The following is a 22,838-nucleotide window of genomic DNA, read 5'->3' on the forward strand; positions in this document are numbered from 1 at the left end:
AAATGAGGTAGAAGCTAGTTCGTATTGCACTTAAGCATTAAACAATGATTTGAAATGCCCTCGCAGTTGTGCATGTTTTCCAGAGTAAGGAAACGAGCTCAAATCGCGCCGAATATTTAATGGATGGTATGACCCACTTGATCTTTTGAGAGCAATTATCTCGAGCTCCTACAATCCGCGGTCTACAATACGGGATAATAAACAACTACGAATCGGCTTATAAAAATATTGCTCATAAATTCAACATGCACTGTTCAAAGAAACCAAATGGATTAAAATCAAACTCACAATTATCCAAAAAAAAGAATCTCTGAATTCCCCCTCAGGGCTTCTCCGACATTTTGAGTAAAAAACAGCATTAATCTACATGTTCGGAATTAAAGTGTTATAGTCCGATTTCGACCGTATGGTGAACGAAACTATTGTGTAGCAATATGTTACGAGGGTATAAAAAATATACTATATACATGTAACAAGTAACAACTTCCATGAGTTTACATTTTGGAAAGCACTAGAAACAAATATTACTTTTAGATAGAAAACAGATTTTCTCTAAAGATATTACATGTATTTAAACTCAAATGAAATTCAAAAAATAATGTATACAACTGCTCTTGAGCAGTTTCCTGATTTTAACACTTCTACTTACTATAATAAATATTCGAAAAAAACACAATTGCTTCCGATAGCTAAACGATGTTCTCGTTAATGTTAAGTTTGGTTTTCTGTTTTCGAATGGCAACTGTATTCGCGCAATTATATTCTATATGCGTAATATAGGGATAAACACAAGTAGAGTTAGTAATAAAGTTACTTTAAAATAAACGTTTATACTATTCAGAAAAGCTAATGCTGTTACTACGAAATAGCAGTAGATTAAATAAAAAAAGGCATGAACCGGCTACCACAGTTATACGAGCATTAGTTTTTTAACTCCATCATAAAGTAGAGTTTTCAATGAAGAAACAATTTTAGAAGAGAATTTCTGATTAAAAACTTTGATTATTTTTCGATATTAAATCAAAATAAAGTGAAAAAACAAATATTTTAAATTAAATTTTTGTTAGTAGTTTATTGAAAACTTTCTTATTTGTGAAAGGTATTACACAGTGGCGGATCCACGGGGGGGGTTTTGGTGTTAAAACACCCCCTAAACTCAGTGAAAAATAATATTACGAAAGAAGCTTGGTTGCGAAAATATTCATATGCACCCAAGCGCACTGTAACCTCCCCTGTATTCATCATTATCACGTGCATAAATATTTGTCAAGTTGCATAATTAACTCATTCTTTTCAACAGCATAATATGATTTTTCGCAATTCAACTATCCTTATACCCATTTTTGTATACAAGACAAAACGTGTCCTATAATAACTGAATTTTCGCGAGGGAACTGCTATATTAAAAACACGTTGAGTAATACAACTTTTCGCAAAACACTCCCCAAAAATTTTTTCTGGATCCGCCACTGGTATTACACATAGCTGGAGCTAAAGTTAATGTTTTTACCGATATTTTTTGTGCATGGCACTGGTTCGATTTTCCCATCTGCAATAAATAGAAATATTACATCCAATCCATAGTTATTAGAGGCGTAATGACCATTTTTAATTCCGTTTTTCTTGGTGGAGATTGTATATTGTATTGATCATAATTTGACCTCGACCTGTTTGAAACACAATAATTATAACAGCTAAATCCCTGATCATGCCATATCCTCTTTTAACTAAAATTATTATTTTTGAATTTTTGGAAATTTTTTCCAATATCTATGTTGATATAATAATAATCATTAAAACAAAGTTTTGTAGGCAAATCAATGATATGTAGCTCATAAATTGATTAGATTGAATTGCTTAAGGTAAATATTTTCATTCAATTTCTTCGTCAACTTTTTTCTTAAGTTTTGTATATAGGTAACTTATTCAATATTTTGTTAACAATATTTTAAGGTACTAATCGCTTAACATTAATTCATATTTATTTAGCTTTAAACCATTGAAACTATTCATAGAGTTAAAATTAATGTACATTTTACTAACTATAGTTGAGTAGTTTGCCTAAGACAGACATTAAAGGAAGCACACAAAACACTAACTTCAAAAGAAAGGGAGAGAGAAAGAGTTAATAAAGAAAATAATTACACATGTGAATTACACTGACCACTTTCAAGAAAATGAAATATATTTAAAATAGAGTTAATAATAAATATTTATAAAGGGAATATCAGTTAATTTAACCAAGTAGTAGATCAATGACACCAGAATTGAAATTCCATAATTTTATTATTTATTAATATATATTCATCCATACGGGATTCCTTGCTTTACTTCTGCTAGTTCCAGCGTCTTTAGTGCGGACCTAATAAGATGCGAACACTTACTTATATAATAAATATCTTCTTCTGCGATTTTACTTAACTTCTTGGATTATTATTCTTCCTTTTACATGAAACAGTTGATTATCATATGGCAATGGACCCTATTAAGAAATGCAAACTAGCAATTTGAGGTGCCCGTGATATCAGTTGAGAGCGAGAAAGCACGAAAGTAAAGACACCCCCTGAGACCTATGTAACCGTCCAATAAGTATATTTTTATTATTTCGTAAAACAAGCAATTCTATGCTTTTTTGTTGACTTTGTATATATTACGATTAAACGAATTATGTTCGAACATAAATACCTTATTGTCTTTAAATAACCTAAAACACAAAATGTTTTTCATTACAAAAAATGCATTCATAATAATACAGAACTTCGTGCAGAGCACGCACATTTGGTTTAGCGGCACTACAATGGGCGATGTTAATTTCATCTCGACAACGACTGAACTATAAGGCGTAATGTTTTGAACAAAAAATGACTGCACTACAGAGAAATTTTCTTGTATGCAAATGTCGTCTTGAAGCCAGACTCTTGAACATTTTGAAGAGGCCAGCGACATAGGTATCAAAAAGCTGATGTACACAACTTCTTTGTTGCTGTACTAAAACCGTTCACTTGAATAACATTTAAATATTTTGATCATAGTGAAATTTTGTGTGCACAAAATATATAAATAGTATTTAATTTGTTATAAAAATAATATATCAAAGCAATTTCTGTATTCTGCCGGTAAAATAACTTTAGACTAGTTTTCAGCTGCCCAATGTCGTCGGCAAAATTAGAAATGTTTTTAGTTTTGCGAAATTTGGTTATAAGAACTTGAGTATTTTTATATTGGACAGTCGCTTGTCGTCGCCTATGTGTTCCATGTATCAGGGTATTGCTGTCGTCAACTTGCACATTTGTACCAGCGATAAAGACTCGCCTTTGGCAGGTGACTGATCGGGTAGGCACTTTGAACGACCAGATTGAAATTCTACCAGAAATATATATGTGAACGGAGGGATTTGTGAAAATTAAATATAAAGAAATTTAAATGTAAATGTTTTGTAAAATTATGCATCAAATTATTAATTTTCACTGGAAAATTATTGAAAACCTTTATTAATTGATAGATATTAAGCTCAAATCCCTTTATTTTGTATTGAAAGCTCAAAAATCAGTTGTTTTAATTTACCATAAAATCATAAAAATAGTCATAATAAATTGTTTCTCTATAAATTAAACGAATATATAATAATTTTCATCGTAATAAATGTTGGGTGTTTTATTTTGAATTCCCCAAAATTATTATTTTTTTTTCGATCTGGCTACATTGGAAAATGTCTGACTATGGAATAAGTTCGGCACCCCTTTATCCCTGATTGTGATATGAAATGTCCACCATTTATGTATACGATCAAGAATGATATACATACTATCTTTCTATTTTTTAATGTTGGTTTAAAATACAAATAAAAGAACTCTAACTCCCTCACTTTCTTCTTTAATCTTTCATTACATCATTCTTTTTTCTAAGACTATTAGTAGGTACATTGTTTTGAATTACATTTTGCACGAATTTTCAACTTTTTTAATAACATTACCTGCAATTTTTAAAAGACTTCTCTGCAACTTAGGTGCTTATGAGCTCGGATACTTATATTATGGTATCTTGAGCTATTTCTTTTACAATCTGTTTGTTGCTTTTTTAATATTTCATTATTTCTAGATTATTTTGGTCATAATAATATCGCAATCATTTCTAAACCGACGAAGTGGCATTTCGAGCGCTATCTATAGTTAAACTAGAAGCACGTAAACTCAGGGATGCCAATGATAAATTACTCCGGTACAACGGTTTTGGTGACGAAGTTGTGGTCAATAGCAAAGAGGTGCTGTCAACATTTGGCGCAGCACTGGTCAACCCGTTACAGATGATCGTCTTTTCATTAGAATTACGTATGACTCTACCGTTCGCTGTACAAAAAGGCGCCATAATATCGACCGTATCGATTGCCAGTAAACTGTCAGCAGCAGCGTCATTCATATTTAATGTGTTAGTGGGTTCACTGCCACAACCAGGACCACAACTGCTTTCATTACCACAAAGATGAAGTCGTGAGCTCAATAATTTATTACATGCTGGACAAGCACGAGAGGGACCCTTTTCTCGCCGTCGCAAAAGATCATGAGCGCAACTATATGTATATAAAGGAAATAAATATATGTATATGGTATGTTACGTAACAGTGGCAGAAAATAAAATTACACTTTCCACGTAATTCTTAAGTACACAAATAACAAACCAGCTATGTATTTTTTCATGTAACACAAATCGGAAGAAACTTGTAATAATAAATTTTTTGAATAACATGTCCTGTCTTTCAAAGGATTCAATAAAAATTATTTTTAAAATATTTCATTTCACTAACAATTTATTTCTACCTACATAAATGTTTTTTAAACTAAGTCTTAATAAATTATTATATGAGAAACATTGTGTGCAATCTCGTTAAGATGCCTTGTTCCAATATAAACGAAATTATCTACCGCTTTTGGTATTGCTCAACGTCAGTTTACACAACCGTATTAGTTGTGCTGAGATACCAGGCATAGCGGTATAAAGGCAGCTCCTTTTCGTTTTGTCAAAAGCAGATTTCAATTTGACGAACAGGTGGTGTGTGTCGATTCTCTTTTCACTGGTTTTTCCCATAATACGGCGCATGGTGAATATCTTGTCAGCTGTTGATTTTCCAGGACTAAAGCCAAACTGATAAAGTGCAATCAGTTTGTAGGCTTTAATCTTTCACACAATTGTGGAGTCTCCTTTTTTCTGGTTTTTAGTATGATGATCAGTCACTAGATCACATCTGGGGGTTCTAAAAGAGAATGCTTGAAAGTGATGCTTGCTATTGAAACTTTCTGTTAGTCGCCGTATCTTTTCGTAGAATTTTCGAGCATTGCCCCTATCGGCCAGCTTGTCAATCCCTTTAGACCCACACATTTCGGTCTCTCTTTTTTTGCAAATGTGTCTCTCTTCAACCTTCGGTATCTATCCCATCATATTGTGGTCGATTGTAACATTGCGAGGTAGGATACTGTTTTCTCTTCACTACGACACGGCAATCTTCATCATACCAGCTGTCCTCTTGCCTTTTCCTAAAAGCAATGGTTTCGGTTACAGCTGTTCGGGTGCAACCGAAGCTCAATACTAAGGATTAATTAAATCCAGAATATACTAAGTTACAGCTACCATAACGAGGCATTGACAATTTCGAGAATATGAGTTAAGCATGGGAATGCCCTGTAACAATATTTGCCGCAGCTGCAAACTGAAAAAGAATAGGGAAACGGTTCTACACTTTCTCTGTGAATGCCCAGCTCTATCCCAAACCTGACGTAGAACATACATAGAATCTATCAGATACCAAACTACGAATGCTTATCTACAGAAAGCATCAAAGATATAACTACTTGTATATGCGTATGCGTTTTATGTTTGCTTTTTCAAAGTATACATTTGCCACAATTGAGGGATGTGACCAACCTTTTCAACTGGGAGGATCTGAACCGCCACTTGTATTGAGGGTAACAAATAGATTGAACGGAATGACGAAACAAGATAGCAAGACCTAATGGTATGGTGATAGTGTACAAAAATGGCACATCAAACGCAAATTGAGCCTGTAAGGATTGCATTCCTACCTGCCTACCTAAAGGCAGGCAATGAAAAAGTCCCAAAGTAATGTCACTTCTATGCATTATAATTCCAGACTATTTTTGGGTTCAATTGAAAGAGATTATGTAAAGTTTTTCCGGGTGTCAATATAAATAGCTTGATCACTAGTAGCTCACATAATGTGTACGTAATGGAGGATGGAGTCATGTGTAGAAGTTCACGCAAGTGAGGAAAGTTCTCTGATTGCCATTCACTTGGGAGTGGCCTGAAACGATTCTTTTACATGTGACTCAAGCAGCTCACGACTTCCGGTCTTTGACCAAGTATCCTCTGGGTAGCCTAAGAACATCCGTTTGAAGGCGAGCTAACGTGAGAAGGCGAAACATCCCCTGCATAGGGTTGTGCGCTGGGTTTGGGACCCGCCACGTAAAAAAACAACCCCAGTGAATAGTCATAACCAGCCTCGGATGAGAGACCCCCCTTTTGATGACGACCATGGCAAACGAAATAAGGACTACGAATTGAGGGCATGCACCTGGAATGTCCGGTCCCTCAACTGGGAAGGTGCCGCTGCCCAGCTGGTTGATGTCCTCGTGAAAACAAAGGCTGACATCACCGCCGTCTAAGAAATGCGATGGACGGGACAAGGACAGAGACGAGTAGGTCCTTGTGACATTTACTACAGTGGCCATATAAAGGAGCGCAGGTTTGGTGTGGGATTCGTGGTGGGAGAGAGACTCCGTCGCCGAGTACTATCATTCACTGCGGTGAATGAACGTCTAGCCACAATCCGCATCAAAGCGAGGTTCTTCAACATATCGCTGATTTGCGCCCACGCCCCGACGGAAGAGAAGGACGATGTGACCAAAGATGCCTTTTATGAGTGCTTGGAGCGCACTTATGTGAGATGCCCCCGTCACGATGTAAAAATCGTGTTTGGCGACTTCAACGCCAGGGTGGGCAAAGAAGGTATCTTTGGTACTACGGTCGGTAAATTCAGCCTCCACGACGAAACTTCCCCAAATGGGTTGAGGCTGATCGACTTCACCGGGGCCCGAAATATGGTTATCTGTAGTACTAGATTCCAGCTTAGGAAAATACATCAAGCTACGTGGCTGTCTCCGGATCGAAAAACCACCAACCAGATCGATCATGTTGTGATAGACGGAAGACACGTCTCCAGTGTTTTAGATGTGCGTGCGCTCCGAGGTCCTAACATCGACTCGGACCACTATCTTGTTGCAGCTAAGATTCGCACCCGCCTCTGTGCAGCAAAAAACGCACGCCAACAAACACAAGGAAGGTTCGACGTCGAGAAGCTGCAGATATACAACATACAGCCGAACGATTCTCTACTCGGCTTGCACTCCTGCTCTCTGAGAGCACTCGTCAACAACTCGGTATAAGGGAACTGTGGGACGGCATTTCAAACTCTTTACGTACAGCTGCAACCGAAACCATTGGTTTTCGGAAAGTGCAAAATAACAGCTGGTACGACGAGGAGTGCCGTGTCGCAGCGGAGAGAAAACAGGCTGCCTACCTCGCAACGTTACGATCGACCACAACACGTGCGGGATGGGATATATACCGAGAGTTGAAGAGGGAAGCGAGACGCATTTGCAGACAGAAGAAGAAAGAGACCGAAATGCGTGAGTACGAACAGCTTGATAAGCTGGCCGACAGGGGTAATGCTCGAAAATTCTACGAAAAGATGCGGCGGCTTACAGAAGGTTTCAAGACCGGAGCATACTCCTGTAGAACCCCCCAAGATGATCTAGTTACCGATGCCTAGAGCATACTTAAATTATGGAGGGAACACTTCTCCAACCTGCTGAATGGCAGTGATAGCACAACACCGGGAGAAGGCGAACCCGATTCCCCAATCGATGACGATGGAGAAGACGTTCCATTGCCCGATCATGAAGAAGTTCGAATAGCAATTGCTCGCCTGAAAAACAACAAAGCGGCAGGGGCCGATGGATTGCCGGCCGAGCTATTCAAACACGGCGGCGAAGAACTGATAAGGAGCATGCATCAACGTCTTTGTAAAATATGGTCGGACGAAAGCATGCCCAACGATTGGAATTTAAGTGTGCTATGCCCAATCCATAAAAAAGGAGACCCCACAATCTGCGCCAACTACCGTGGGATAAACCTCCTCAATATCGCATATAAGGTTCTGTCGAGCGTATTGTGTGAAAGATTAAAGCCCACGGTCAACAAACTGATTGGACCTTATCAGTGTGGCTTCAGACCTGGTAAATCAACAACCGACCAGATATTCACCATGCGCCAAATCTTGGAAAAGACCCGTGAAAGGAGAATCGACACTCACCACCTATTTGTCGATTTCAAAGCTGCTTTCGACAGCACGAAAAGGAGCTGCCTTTATGCCGCGATGTCTGAATTTGGTATCCCCACAAAACTAATACGGCTGTGTAAACTGACGTTGAGCAACACGAAAAGCTCCGTCAGGATCGGGAAGGACCTCTCCGAGCCGTTCGATACCAAACGAGGTTTCAGACAAGGCGATTCCCTATCGTGCGACTTTTTCAACCTGCTTCTGGAGAAAATAGTTCGAGCTGCAGAACTCAACAGAGAAGGTACCATCTTCTATAAGAGTGTACAACTGCTGGCGTATGCCGATGATATTGATATCATCGGCCTCAACACCCGCGCCGTTAGTTCTGCTTTCTCCAGACTGGACAAGAAAGCAAATGAAATGGGTCTGGCAGTGAACGAGGGCAAGACGAAATATCTCCTGTCATCAAACAAACAGTCGTCGCACTCGCGACTTGGCACTCACGTCACTGTTGACAATCATAACTTTGAAGTTGTAGATAATTTCGTCTATCTTGGAACCAGCGTAAACACCACCAACAATGTCAGCCTAGAAATCCAACGCAGGATAACGCTTGCCAACAGGTGCTACTTCGGACTAAGTAGGCAATTGAGAAGCAAAGTCCTCTCTCGACAAACAAAAACCAAACTCTATAAGTCACTCATAATTCCCGTCCTGCTATATGGTGCAGAGGCCTGGACGATGTCAACAACAGATGAGTCGACGTTGCGAGTTTTCGAGAGAAAAGTTCTGCGAAAGATTTATGGTCCTTTGCGCGTTGGCCACGGCGAATATCGCATTCGATGGAACGATGAGCTGTATGAGATATACGACGACATTGACATAGTTCAGCGAATTAAAAGACAGCGGCTACGCTGGCTAGGTCATGTTGTCCGGATGGACGAAAACACTCCAGCTCTGAAAGTATTCGACGCAGTACCCGCCGCGGGAAGCAGAGGAAGAGGAAGACCTCCATTCCGTTGGAAGGACCAAGTGGAGAAGGACCTGGCCTCGCTTGGAATATCCAATTGGCGCCACGTAGCGAAAAGAAGAAACGACTGGCGCGCTGTTGTTGACTCGGCTATAATCGCATAAGCGGTGTCTACGACAATTAAGAAGAAGAAGAATGGATAAATATTTTATTTTTATACTCTTGCAAACAGTTGCTACAGATTATTATAGTTTTGTTCACCTAACGGTTGTACGTATCACCTGAAACTATGCGAGAAAAGTTGAAATCCGGTTGACTGTCTGTCTGCCCATCCGTCCGTCCATGCAAGCTGTAACTTGAGTAAAACTCTAGATATCTCGATAAAACTTGGTTCCTCGAGTTCGAAGACATTAAAATATAAAGCTGTAATTTGGCACAGAAGATCGCAGTACCAAGGGGCACCTGTGTGTAAAAAATTTTGAAAAAGTGAGCGTGGCCACGCCCTCTAAAATGCTTAATGTACATATCTCCTAAACCACTAAAGCTGCAACGACTAAATTTGCTACGTAACTACGCTATTTCCTACCGACAGTGTGATATTGGATCAAATCGCAAGATGACCCCGCTCACTCTTCCATATAACGGTACTGTTCAAAACTACTAAAAGCGTAATATAATCATGACTATTTACGCCAGTGACATTAAATTTTACCTCCGAGATGGTATGAGAAGACTTTATGAGAGCTGCTGTGAAAATTGGACAAAGAGCGTAACACCGCCCACTTTTTGGTGAAATACCATATCTAGGAACCCGACTGACTAATTTAGACTAAATTTAGTATGTATCATTTTTCTAACATTCCTATGTTACAGTGTAAAAATAGGCAAAATCCGACTACAACTATCCCTAATTCTCATAAAACACAATTTAAAATTGCATTTGATTCAGTTACTTTACAATACACAAATTAGGAAGTAAATAATACAATGTAATAAACTTTTGCAGTAATAATTCCCTTAAAATAGGGCACCTTTTGACCAAAAATTGTCCAAATCAAACAAAAACTGTTCAAGAATCTAGGTACCGAATATTGTAATTCCAATAACTATAATTGACTTTTGACCGAAAATATTGGTCTATGTGTGAGGTATATAATTGAAATTCGGGAACAATTCTTTTCTGACAATGGTATATTTGAATTATCTCAATGAAAATTACAGAACATGTTTTGCGCATAACATAACAATGTATTATTGTGCCTAAAACAGAATCAATTGGGCGAAAATGTGACCTACCCCCCATATAATCAATATCATATATATCAATAATACTTTTGAAAGTCAATGCAATGATAATTTCTTAAAGAGCATATACATATATACTTTTATATATATATATAATTCATTTAATTACTAACCGTGCATGTAAGATATGAGCACATGGTAGTGCTTCTATTGAGTTCGGCTCTAAGCCAAAAGTATCACCGCATGCACCACAAAACAACCCAAGCGCTACATCAGTTTGACCCGCCAGCCGCAAATGTGTACTGTACTGTTCTTCATCGCCTAAAGCACGATAGATAAGAGCAAGACGACTCCGTATTCTACGCACCAAAAGCTGTCCATATGCATAGAATTATAATAAAGAAAAAATGGATAATTTCAGAAAAATTAAAAATACCTTGGAGCCAATGGAGCTTGCGACCTCAAGCAAACGCGTATTAAATTCAAGTGGCCGGCAATTACAAATTTTTTGCTGTATCCGCAATGATTCTAAACAGCGCGCTGCTCCATCCATTGCTTCCATTTGTGCCATGCGATCGCCTAGTGCAGCTGAAGTTCCCATAGCTTGTTCATATTGCCGAAAAGCGCGCTTGAAGGTCAATTTTATAGAAAATTTATAAATTGCATATAAACTAAATATAAACTCACATCCATGTCCACTTTCTTGCGATATATATCACCCATTATTCGTAAGCTGCGCGTATACGTTGCTTGATCTCCAGAAATCAACGCAAGGCGAGTAGCTTCCTGAAGTAGAGTGAAGTAAATTGTAATAACTATCATGAATTGACAGGATCCTTGCCAAAATATACACACCATACAATAGTCATGCGCGTCACCCAGATCGCCTTGTTTACGGAGAGCAGCCGCCATCCTCAACAATGCAGCACGATGATGTGACGAATTGAGATCGCCCAGCTGTAATGAACGCGATAAGTCATAAGCTTTAGAAGCATAAGTTGCGCTCTTATCATTATCCTGCAGACGACCGAACAGCTCAGACAGCGTTACATATACCTGCAACTCAAGTGATGGATCACCTATAGAAGTGGCTATCTTATGAGCCCCTTGCAAGCCTTCAAGTGCCCGCGAAAATCCTCCCATCTCCAAGTAAACGCGGGCCACTGTCAAATGCACAAGCCCTCCAGTTCGACATTGGGTCCCACATTCGTTATACAGGGAATGGCGAGCATAGCTGAGGGCACGTTCCAGACCGCCGAGGCGCTCGTGGGCTCTCGCCAAATTTAGATAAGTTTCCGCACGCATTGTAGGTGAATCCAACTCTTCAGATATTCCTAATTGCCGATGTCCAAATTCTATCGCTTCACGATATTTACCCCAATCCATATGGGCCTGATAAAGATAACCAAGTATTTGAAAACAATCTTCACGGCGATCAGTCGCTTTCAAAGCGCTTCGCCAAATGCGTACCGCAGCATTTTGATTGTGTTGTTCATAAAGGCGCAAACCTCTTTCAATCTATGAATATTGAAATTTTTTATAATTAAGCATGATTTTTGTTTTTGCAAATATTATGTCTTTGTTTACTTTTCGTCGTGCCATATACTGCTTTAAACTACGTTGACAAACTAAAAAACAATTAATAATTGAATTATGAGAAGCAGATATTCCATGCCGGGCCCAAAGCGATGTGCCATCGGGGCTGGACCCACAACCAGCTAGTCGTGAAAAGCTTTCATCTAATTGACTCAGATCTATAAAGTAGTTTCATTGAGTTAGCTCATATTATGCCCTGCCTTTACTTACCATTAGAGTTTTCCAATAAGTAACGTGAACCATCCGGCGATGCAAGCAAATGTGTTGCTGATAAATTATGGCTATGCGGTATACTAATCAAGAGGATTCATTTAATTACATTTGATCGAAATATAAGAAGCCATAATTAAATATGGTTGAAAAAAGAGAACTACGTGCGATAGAAATGAAACTGCCGGAGTCGTTAATATGTAAAAATTAAATGAATACATATTGGGATAATTAATGAAAATAAGTAGTATATCTATATGTGAACATCGAAGATTTTCAAAATTCTTTTCATTTGATACCACATAAAGAAAAGGATATGCTTATAATAGCCGTGTTTTATTTGACCACCATAAGCTAATAGCTAAACCATGGACAAATAAAACGCATTTAGCTTATTTCACATTTTCGCTTAAATGTTGGCAACGCAAGCAACAACAATCACCTGATATTCAATTTATTGCAACGACATGTTTGACATAGAGAAAAATAAGTATATAAAAAAAAGTTGAATTTTTAAATTTGTAAACGAACTTTTCACGAACTAAATAATTATTTATTTCGTTTATATACAGCTAAAGAAAAGTTTGGACGAAGTACGAGACACTTCTATTCCTAAAGTGCTACAATGAGAGGAAGGATGAGTTCCTGCATGTGCGCAAGAAAAAGCTCGCATATGAAAACGTCATGGAGAACATGATATATCAAGGATTTACAGTAAGAATATTTTAAAGTTATTTTGTAAAAATTTATTACATTTGTTTCCACAGGATACAACAATTAATGCGGCTGCCCTTGTTTAAAAAATGCGAACGCTTTTGAATGCCTACAAAGCAGCGAAAGACAACGAGAAGCAGACTGGCCTTCGTTCTGGATACTGTAGCAGGTTAAGCTCCTACTTATCCAGAATCGACTCCGACATACCCAATGTATGTCCTGCATGCAACGAGTCTCCGCATGACACTGGCCACCTCTTTGCATGCGATACAAACCCTACCCATCTAACACCTTCCTCCCTTTGGTCCGACCCCGTCGAAACAGCACGTTTCTTGGGCCTACCGTTAGATGACCTCGACGACAACACAAACAACCCTTACCATCCTAACGGGGATTAGCAAACCCTTAAAACAACAACAACAGAAGCAGACTGGCACTTCTCCGTGCTTAGTACCATATATGCGCGAGATGGACGGAATTTTTGGCGAAGGTTGCTTGGTGTCCAACAACCACATCTTAAACATTGGGACAGATTCTCAAGAAGCATTGGTTGAGTCTAGTGGTTAGTTAAAATTTAATGTTCATTATGTATTGCTTATATTGCATTCGCTTTTTTATATTTTTAAACAGGTAAGGAGTTGTTAAAGGATTCAACTGATTCTCAAACAATGCTCGACGATGTGCCAAGTACTTCTAGGCAGAGCCGGTCTGCACTAAGCCGTAGCATATGCAGACTAAATGCAGTGTATTCACAGGAGCCGAACGCAGCAAATCCTGTTCCAAATCGGCGTTATCGGAAAAGCGCTAAAGAACGATATTTTGATAAAAAAAATCGAACAAAAAAGAAAAAGTGCTGAAGTGCAGGCGAAGTTTTACGCGAATATAGAAAAACGAATGCAGGATTTGGCCGAAATACAAGATATTCTAATAGAAATTGAACAAAAAAAAACTGAAAATAGAAGAAGAAAAATTAAAAATTTTACAGCAGTCTTTTATGAATAAAAATTAGAAAAGCTACTTGATTTCATAACGAATATATATTGTTTTATTTAACATATCGTCACCTGAAATGCAAAATAACGAATCATCAAAAAATTCGAAATTGAGTGTCTTATTGATTACGCCTCACTACTTCAAATTACATACTTACATAATATTACATATGTTCAACATTTTCAGGTTCTGCGGTCAGATATAAACCAGTTTTAACCAATATTAAAATTTTGTTTCACTCATGTTCCATTTTATTTCGTGTTTCATTCATGCCACTTTAAATTCCCGAAAATGTTGTTACGTTACTTTGCATTTCAGGTGACGATATATAATCAAGCTTATCATAAAATAAACATTTTTTACATATAAATTTTGAACAAATGTGTCGTAAAATTATAAATAATTTTATTATTTGAAATTGAAAATGGAAAATGTTGCTCTAAAAATGTATTTTAAAATTATCAAATTTATTAATTGATTGATAAACAGATTCCGGCGATCTCCACTTGCTTCTCTCGCCAGCTCATTAGCAGTTTCTGGCTCCGGTTCGGCACTTTCAATTTGATGGTCAATAATTTTATCGTCGTTTGTAATAATACATATATTGTGCATAATGCATGCATTTGCAACTAAATTTGAAATTGCACATAAATTTCTGTGCTCCGTAAATTTAAGAAGCCTTCGGAAATGTCCTCTCAGTGCTCCAAATGCATTTTCAACAACTATTCTTGCTGAGGAATGTGTTTTGTTAAAGCTGATTTGATTAGGCGTTAACGAACTATAATCTTTAAACACCGGTATGAGGTAATTTCTGCAAGGGTATGCCGAGTCCCCGAGAATAAAAGTAGAATTTGGAAATAAACTTTCCATATTACTTTCCGCTTTTCTATAAAATGCTGACCTTTTTAGCACTCTAGAGTCATGATATGATCCGGGTTCACCACAATAAATATCAATAAATTTTTTATCAACATCGACAATGGCTTCTACAGAACAACACTATAATTACGTTTTCAATCAAAATATATATGTTTGTCTTTTATTGGTGCATTAATTGTTATGTGGGTACAATCAATAGCACCAATAACACCTGATATTTGTTTCCTTTGTAAAAACTTGCGAGTTGTTCCTTCCAACGCATCTCCAGTTGGCCACTTAACAAACTCATGACCTATTGAGACAACCCACGCGACAACCCGACGAACAATCACCAAACAATACAGCTAGTTGTCTGTAGGTAATTGTGGTACTTAAATACGATATATACGTGTACATCATTGTTTTAGCAGGAATTGTGGCTTTTCCGGACTTCGTAGAAAAATGGGTTTGTTCACTTTCTTCATATCTTCCTGCAAAAAATACTCATACAGAAAAGTCTCATAACAAAAACAAAGCATACCCATTTAGTAATCTAAAGTGGTGCGGCTCAAATGAAGTGAGATTTGAAATCTTCATCTTCGAAATTATCAATGGTGTCCACAAAATTAGAGCATTTTGAATGCTCTATCTACTGTTGTTCTGAATCCTCCGATGACGAACTTGATTCAGCAGCTAAACCAGCAAGGATGGTCAATATTTCCTGATCCTCTTCAACATTTGAATTTGTGTACATAGTACCAAGCAACTGGAAAACACACAAACTTAATTTTGTCTTAATTTTAATTTAAAATCCCTACTTACCGCATCTTTTATAAAATCTTCCATTTCGTGCACTTCTATACTTTTCATTTATATATTTCTTCCATACAAAATAAGCTAATTGCTTAATTTGCTGGTCAAATAAAACACGCCTAATATCTTATAGAAATATTTTTCGAGTTACTCCATAATTAGCAAATATATTTTTGAACTGGCGACCACTGTAGCTCGAAAACCGCCCTATAGATTTCAATGAAATTTATATAGTGTTCTTAGAATATGGAAAGATTTTTGTTTAACTATTAATTTTTGCGAGAAAATCTGAAAATAAAATTCTTGGGGCAGCTATTTTGTCAATTATTCTATATTAATAAAACCATTTTATTTTCTCTATTGACTTCAGATGAATCTTCAAGGATTATTGTTTTTTCCCAAGACGAAAAGAAAGAATAACGGTTCGACACAAATTCATTTCCGAACAGAAGCAGATGCACAGAAATTGAACTACATAGTAAAAATTTTGAGAACTGAAGATTTGTTGTCAATCTGTAACGTATTAGGTTTGACATGTAGTGCAAGTAATTTGAAACTGTTCATACATATGTATGTCGTTGCTATGCGTAGCGGCGGAGAACGACGATGACAAAAGTGTCAAAGAAGATGTCGAAGACAACGATGATGATAGTGATATTATGCGCAGCTTTGATGACGTTGGCGCAGGTATTATCACACTTGTTGTGCTGAACACAATGACCGTGACAGACTACAAACGACATCTGTCAAATATTAAAATACACACGTTCTTATAGACACAATTATTTTGACAGCTGCACGACTACACGACTGCAGGCCAACAGTTGTCGCTCTCGCTAACTTCAATATATTCTTATATTTGCCAACGACAGTAGAACGACAGTAGAGTTGACAGTAGAGTTGAAGGTAGAGAGATGAGGTAGAGTGGTGATGCCATTAATATGTAAAATGTAAAATTATTCACAGCTCTAACAAACTTGACGTTATTTTTCACATAAAAGCATAAAATAGCTCTATTATATCATTTGTAATAACAATTGATAATTTAAAACAAAAATATTTACCTATTTACTTATTTTTTGCATAAAATATTTCACTTTGAACAAATTATTAAAATTGGATTGAAGTGAAAGTTATTAGTACGGCCACAACGAAATTGTGTACATACAAAATGGACAACTGCGTTGTTTTGTGTACATGCCGGCCATTGTTATGTCGCTGCCTTCTTATAAATGTTCATTTAGTAGGATTCATAACGCCATTTTCAGTTCACTGTCGTGCTGCTGCAGTCTGTCGCGGTCATTGTGTTCAGTACATGAATTTCAACAACGGAGAGAACAAAAGGGGAAATGTTGGACGCGAACGAGTTGCAAGAAATATGACAGTCAGAAACGACGATAAACCTATGAGAGGGTAATAAACATAAAAATGGTTTTCCGAAGTGCGTTATTCAATGAATTTTCGTGACATAGAAGATTCTAAAAGTGTTGCAAACAAATTTGGCCATATTTCAAAAGATTGCACACAAGTAGAAAATAAAAATTAAAAAAAAAATATACCTGTCGTTTGTGTGCCAAAAACAGTATTATGAAATAAAAGTGTTTAATTGTAAACAAAAGTATTATTGATAATATGTTCAAGTCGCTACAAGAACCTGTGTCAAAAGAGTTACATATTCGTTTAATATGTTTTGGTGAACGTAAGCCTTGCATCGGAGGATGGAGTCATGTGTAGAAGTTCACGCAAGTGAGGAAAGTTCTCTGACTGCCATTCACTTGGGAGTGGCCAGAAACGATTCTTTTACATGTGACTCAAGCAGCTCACAACTTCCGGTCTTTGACCAAGTATCCTCTGGGTAGCCTAAGAACATCCGTTTGAAGGCGAGCTAAAGTGAGAAGGCGAAACATCCCCTGCATAGGGTTGTGCGCTGGGTTTGGGACCCGCCACGTAAAAAACACCCTCAATGAAAAACAACAAACAGCCTCGGATGAGAGACCCCCCTTTTGATGACGACCATGGCAAACGAAATAAGGACTATGATTTGGGGGCATGCACCTGGAATGTCCGGTCCCTTAATTGGGAAGGTGCCGCTGCCCAGCTGGTAGATGTCCTCGTAAAGATAAAGGCTGACATCACCGCCGTCCAAGAAATGCGATGGACGAGACAAGGACAGAAACGAGTAGGTCCTTGTGACATTTACTACAGTGGCCATATAAAGGAGCGCAAGTTTGGTGTTGGATTCGTGGTGGGAGAGAGACTCCGTCGCCGAGTACTATCATTCACTCCGGAGAATGAACGTCTAGCCACAATCCGCATCAAAGCGAGGTTCTTCAACATATCGCTGATTTGCGCCCACGCCCCTACGGAAGAGAAGGGCGATGTGACCAAAGATGCTTTTTATGAGTGCTTGGAGCGCACTTATGAGAGATGCCCCCGCCACGATGTCAAAATCGTGCTTGGCCACTTCAACGCCAGGGTGGGCAAAGAAGGTATCTTTGGCACTACGGTCGGTAAATTCAGTCTCCACGAGGAAACATCCCCAAATGGGTTGAGGCTGATCGACTTCGCCGGGGCCCGAAATATGGTTATCTGTAGTACTAGATTCCAGCATAAGAAGATACATCAAGCTACCTGGCTGTCCCCGGATCGAAAAAACATCAACCAGATCGATCATGTTGTGTAAGACGGAAGACACGTCTCCAGTGTTTTAGATGTGCGTGCGCTCCGAGGTCCTAACATCGACTCGGACCACTATCTTGTTGCAGCCAAAATTCGCACCCGCCTCTGTGCAGCAAAAAACGCACGCCAACCAACACAAGGAAGGTTCGACGTCGAGAAGCTGCAATCACAACAGACAGCCGAAAGATTTTCTACTCGGTTTGCACTCCTGCTCTCTGAGAGCACTCGTCAACAACTCGGTATAAGGGAACTGTGGGATGGCATTTCAAACTCCTTACGTACAGTAGCAACCGAAACCATTGGTTTTCGGAAAGTGCAAAAGAACAGCTGGTACGACGAGGAGTGCCGCGTCGCAGCGGAGAGAAAACAGGCTGCCTACCTCGCAACGTTACGATCGACCACAACACGTGCGGGATGGGATAGATACCGAGAGTTGAAGAGGGAAGCGAGACGCATTTGCAGACAGAAGAAGAAAGAGGCCGAAATGCGTGAGTACGAACAGCTTGATAAGCTGGCCGACAGGGGTAATGCTCGAAAATTCTACAAAAAAATGCGGCGGCTTACAGAAGGTTTCAAGACCGGAGCATACTCCTGTAGAACCCCCAAAGGTGATCTAGCCACCGATGCCCAGAGCATACTTAGATTTTGGAGGGAACACTTCTCCAGCCTGCTGAATGGCAGTGAACACATAACACCAGGAGAAGGCGAATTCGATTCCCCAATCGATGACGATGGAGCAGACGTTCCACTACCCGGCCATGAAGAAGTTCGAATAGCAGTTGCTCGCCTGAAGAACAAGAAAGCGGCAGGGGCCGACGGATTGCCGGCCGAGCTATTCAAACACGGCGGCGAAGAACTGATAAGGAGCATGCATCAGCTTCTTTGCAAATTATGGTCGGATGAAAGCATGCCCAACGATTGGAATTTAAGTGTGCTATGCCCAATCCATAAAAAAGGAGACCCCACAATCTGCGCCAACTACCGTGGGATAAACCTCCTCAATATCGCATATAAGGTTCTGTCGAGCGTATTGTGTGAAAGATTAAAGCCCACCGTCATCAAACTGATTGGACTTTATCAGTGTGGCTTCAGACCTGGTAAATCAACAACCGACCAGATATTCACCATGCGCCAATTCTTGGAAAAGACCCGTGAAAGGAGAATCGACACTCACCACCTATTCGTCGATTTCAAAGCTGCTTTCGAGAGTACGAGAAGGAGCTGCCTTTATGCCGCGATGTCTGAATTTGGTATCCCCGCAAAACTAATACGGCTGTGTAAACTGACGTCGAGCAGCACGAAAAGCTCCGTCAGGATAGGGAAGGACCTCTCCGAGCCGTTCGATACCAAACGAGGTTTCAGACAAGGCGATTCCCTATCGTGCGACTTTTTCAATCTGCTGCTGGAGAAAATTATTAGAGCTGCAGAACTGAATCGAGCAGGTACAATCTTTCATAAGAGTGTACAGCTGCTGGCGTATGCCAATGATATTGATATCATTGGTCTCAACACCCGCGCCGTTAGTTCTGCTTTCTCCAGACTGAACAAGGAAGCAATGCAAATGGGTCTGGCAGTGAACGAGGGCAAGACGAAATATCTCCTGTCATCAAACAAACAGTCGTCGCACTCGCAACTTGGCTCTCACGTCACTGTTGACAGTCATAACTTTGAAGTTGTAGATAATTTCGTCTATCTTGGAACCAGCGTATACACCACCAACAATGTCAGCTTAGAAATCCAACGCAGGATAACTCTTGCCAACAGGTGCTACTTCGGACTGAGTAGGCAATTGAGAAGCAAAGTCCTCCCTCGACGAACAAAAACCAAACTCTATAAGCGAATTAAAAGACAGCGGCTACGCTGGCTAGGTCATGTTGTCCGAATGGACGAAAACACTCCAGCTCTGAAAGTATTTGACGCAGTACCCGCCGCGGGAAGCAGAGGAAGAGGAAGACCTCCACTCCGGTGGAAGGACCAAGTGGAGAAGGACCTGGCCTCGCTTGGAATATCCAATTGGCGCCACGTAGCGAAGAGAAGAAACGACTGGCGCGCTGTTGTTGACTCGGCTATAATCGCGTAAGCGGTGTCTACGGCAGTAAAGAAGAAGAAGAAGCCTTGCAGTTATATAAAACCAATTGGTGAACTCAGCATTTATGTAAGCATTGACAATCAAGTTTGGTGATCCGGGAAGATTTCTGCTTGTAAGCAGATATACATATGTACAAATAAATCAAGATGGACTTTCTATTCGAAAAATTCCTTGTGACAAGTTTTAAGACGTGTATTTTTTGATGAAATTAGACCCAGTAGTAGATAAATTTGATACCGATGTAAAATAATGTGGAAGCGCAACAAAAAGTGCGTAGTATGGTGTGCGAGTTTAAACCGAACAAGTGCAAATCAACAAATGTGCAAATTAATTTTGTTTTACGTGATGAAACTCCAATTTTGTTTAGACCACTTAGACTGCTATTACCACAAATAAGTATTGCTGACGATCATATTGATCAGTGGTTCAAACACGTTATAAGTGAAAGTTCAAATTTAGTAGTCCTGTGATTGATTGTCTGTAGAATATAGACAATTAAACAAAGTCATTATAAAAAATAGATTTCAATTACCCTTAAGGGGTTAGGGGTAGCCAGAGGCACGAAAAAGGGAGAGACAGTATTTTATTTGCTTTTAAATCGTGTTATTTTACAAAAGTAACTAGTAATATGACATTATTATAGAATGTGTTGATTTGAAGTCACGAAAATTTCAAAAAAAATTTAATTTCGAAAGTTATAGTTGTTTGTGTTGACCCAGTTCCAAAAAAAGGTACTTGCAGTGACAACTATAAGTCCTAGGAGATTCATCTAAAATCAATCGGACAAAAATAGTTAGTTTTATAAATAGACTAGAGTACACGTCCACGCTTCACTGTGGCTGATACATAGATAATTCTACTACTACTACCATCTATATGATTTCTATTAGTTGGATTATAATTATTAGTTAATGAGATATAGCATTAATGTGAAGCAACTGTTTTAGTTTACAAAAAAAAAGATTTTAAAGCATTTCGTGTGTTAATAAAACATTGCTTTTTTTGGGAAAATACTGTTGAATTTGGGGTCTGCACCAGGGAAATCCACCGTTGAAAAGATATTTGCTATGCTGAAAGCAGGCGAAATGAGTAAAGTAGGTGCCTCCAACAAAAACAACCAAAACAACGAACATCTGATTCTGAGAAGTGTTTAAGTGCTCTCTAATCGGAATAAAACCGAATTTTTGCGTCGGTGATAGAAACATAGCTCCATCATTTCCCACTGGAGTCCAATCGACAGTCAGTCTAGTATACTGCACATGATGAAGTGGTTCTCAGGCGTGGAAAGACGAAAAGGGCGGCTGGAAAATGCACGCTGGAGATGCACGTACTCAGCGCCTGATTATTGAGCCAGCTATAATCTATTACACTGCATATTTGGTTGCAGTTCTTTTCTTCTATTCCTAATACTTAGCAATTGTATCAGTTTTGAGGACGAATCTGCTTAAAATTGTACGCATATATTCAATTGATTCTTACAAAGATGAATTTTGAACAAATGCTAATGATTTAAAATATAATTTTTGTATTTATGAGTTGTATTGGATTCTAACATAAAGAGATAAAAGGTATCCTATGTCCTTACTCTGGCTCTAAGCTACCTCCCCACCAATTTTCAGCCAAATCGGTTCAGCCGTTCTTGAGTTATAAATGGTGTAACTAACACAACTTTCTTTTATATATGTAGATATTCCTGGGCCTGGTTGAAAGATTTTATTTCTTTCACAAATTAACAAAATCCCGGCCTCGGGAAATTTTTGTCTAAATTTTTGAGAAAAAATCAATCAGTTAATTGGTCTTAAAAAATCGAAATTTTTGGAAAAAAAAATCCTTCGATCAAGCCCCGAGTTTATTATGTTTCTAAAAGCTTTATAAATTCAGTTCAAAAAACATAGCTTTGAAGTCCCCAAGCTCTCTTTGTTATTTGTCGAATAACTCAAAAACTAATTATCGGATTAACCTTAAAATTTTCAGAGAATATTTCTAAGATATTACACTTAACGAAAATGCAAAAAAAATAAATAATTTTTTGAAAATTCTAACTTCTTCTTCTTAATTGGCGTAGACACCGCTTATGCGATTATAGCCGAGTTAACAACAGCGCGCCAGTCGTTTCTTCTCTTCGCTACGTGGCGCCAATTGGATATTCCAAGCGAAGCCACGTCCTTCTCCACTTGGCCCTTCCAATGGAGTGGAGGTCTTCCTCTTCCTCTGCTTCCCGCGGCGGGTACTGCGTCGAATACTTTCAGAGCTGGAGTGTTTTCATCCATCCGGACAACATGACCTAGCCAGCGTAGCCGCTGTCTTTTAATTCGCTGAAC

At 38.7% G+C, this 22,838-nt stretch overlaps 1 protein-coding gene across 10 annotated transcripts in view; it reads right to left on the reverse strand.

Moving 5' to 3' along the window:
* Positions 1 to 1,581: 1,581 nt before the first annotated feature.
* LOC109579346 (43 kDa receptor-associated protein of the synapse homolog) overlaps positions 1,582 to 22,838 on the reverse strand; it is a 75,603-nt gene continuing 54,346 nt past the window's right edge. For 7 of the 10 annotated variants that reach the window (XM_049460425.1, XM_049460428.1, XM_049460429.1 and 4 more), the window contains 7 exons: positions 12,372 to 12,454; positions 12,153 to 12,319; positions 11,421 to 12,083; positions 11,253 to 11,351; positions 11,002 to 11,193; positions 10,739 to 10,938; positions 1,582 to 4,567 (listed from right to left, as the gene is read on the reverse strand). In XM_049460425.1, the coding sequence (XP_049316382.1) occupies positions 4,132 to 4,567; positions 10,739 to 10,938; positions 11,002 to 11,193; positions 11,253 to 11,351; positions 11,421 to 12,083; positions 12,153 to 12,319; positions 12,372 to 12,454 (1,840 nt within the window). In that variant the 3' untranslated portion in view covers positions 1,582 to 4,131. Of the gene's footprint in view, positions 4,568 to 4,592; positions 5,529 to 5,553; positions 5,702 to 10,738; positions 10,939 to 11,001; positions 11,194 to 11,252; positions 11,352 to 11,420; positions 12,084 to 12,152; positions 12,320 to 12,371; positions 12,455 to 20,904; positions 20,946 to 22,838 lie in introns of those variants that run through there. The other 3 variants (XM_049460430.1, XM_049460431.1, XM_049460432.1) reach the window with 3 other exon arrangements.

The sequence above is a fragment of the Bactrocera dorsalis genome, chromosome 6, assembly GCF_023373825.1.
Source record: "Bactrocera dorsalis isolate Fly_Bdor chromosome 6, ASM2337382v1, whole genome shotgun sequence".
NCBI classification, from domain to species: domain Eukaryota; kingdom Metazoa; phylum Arthropoda; class Insecta; order Diptera; family Tephritidae; genus Bactrocera; species Bactrocera dorsalis.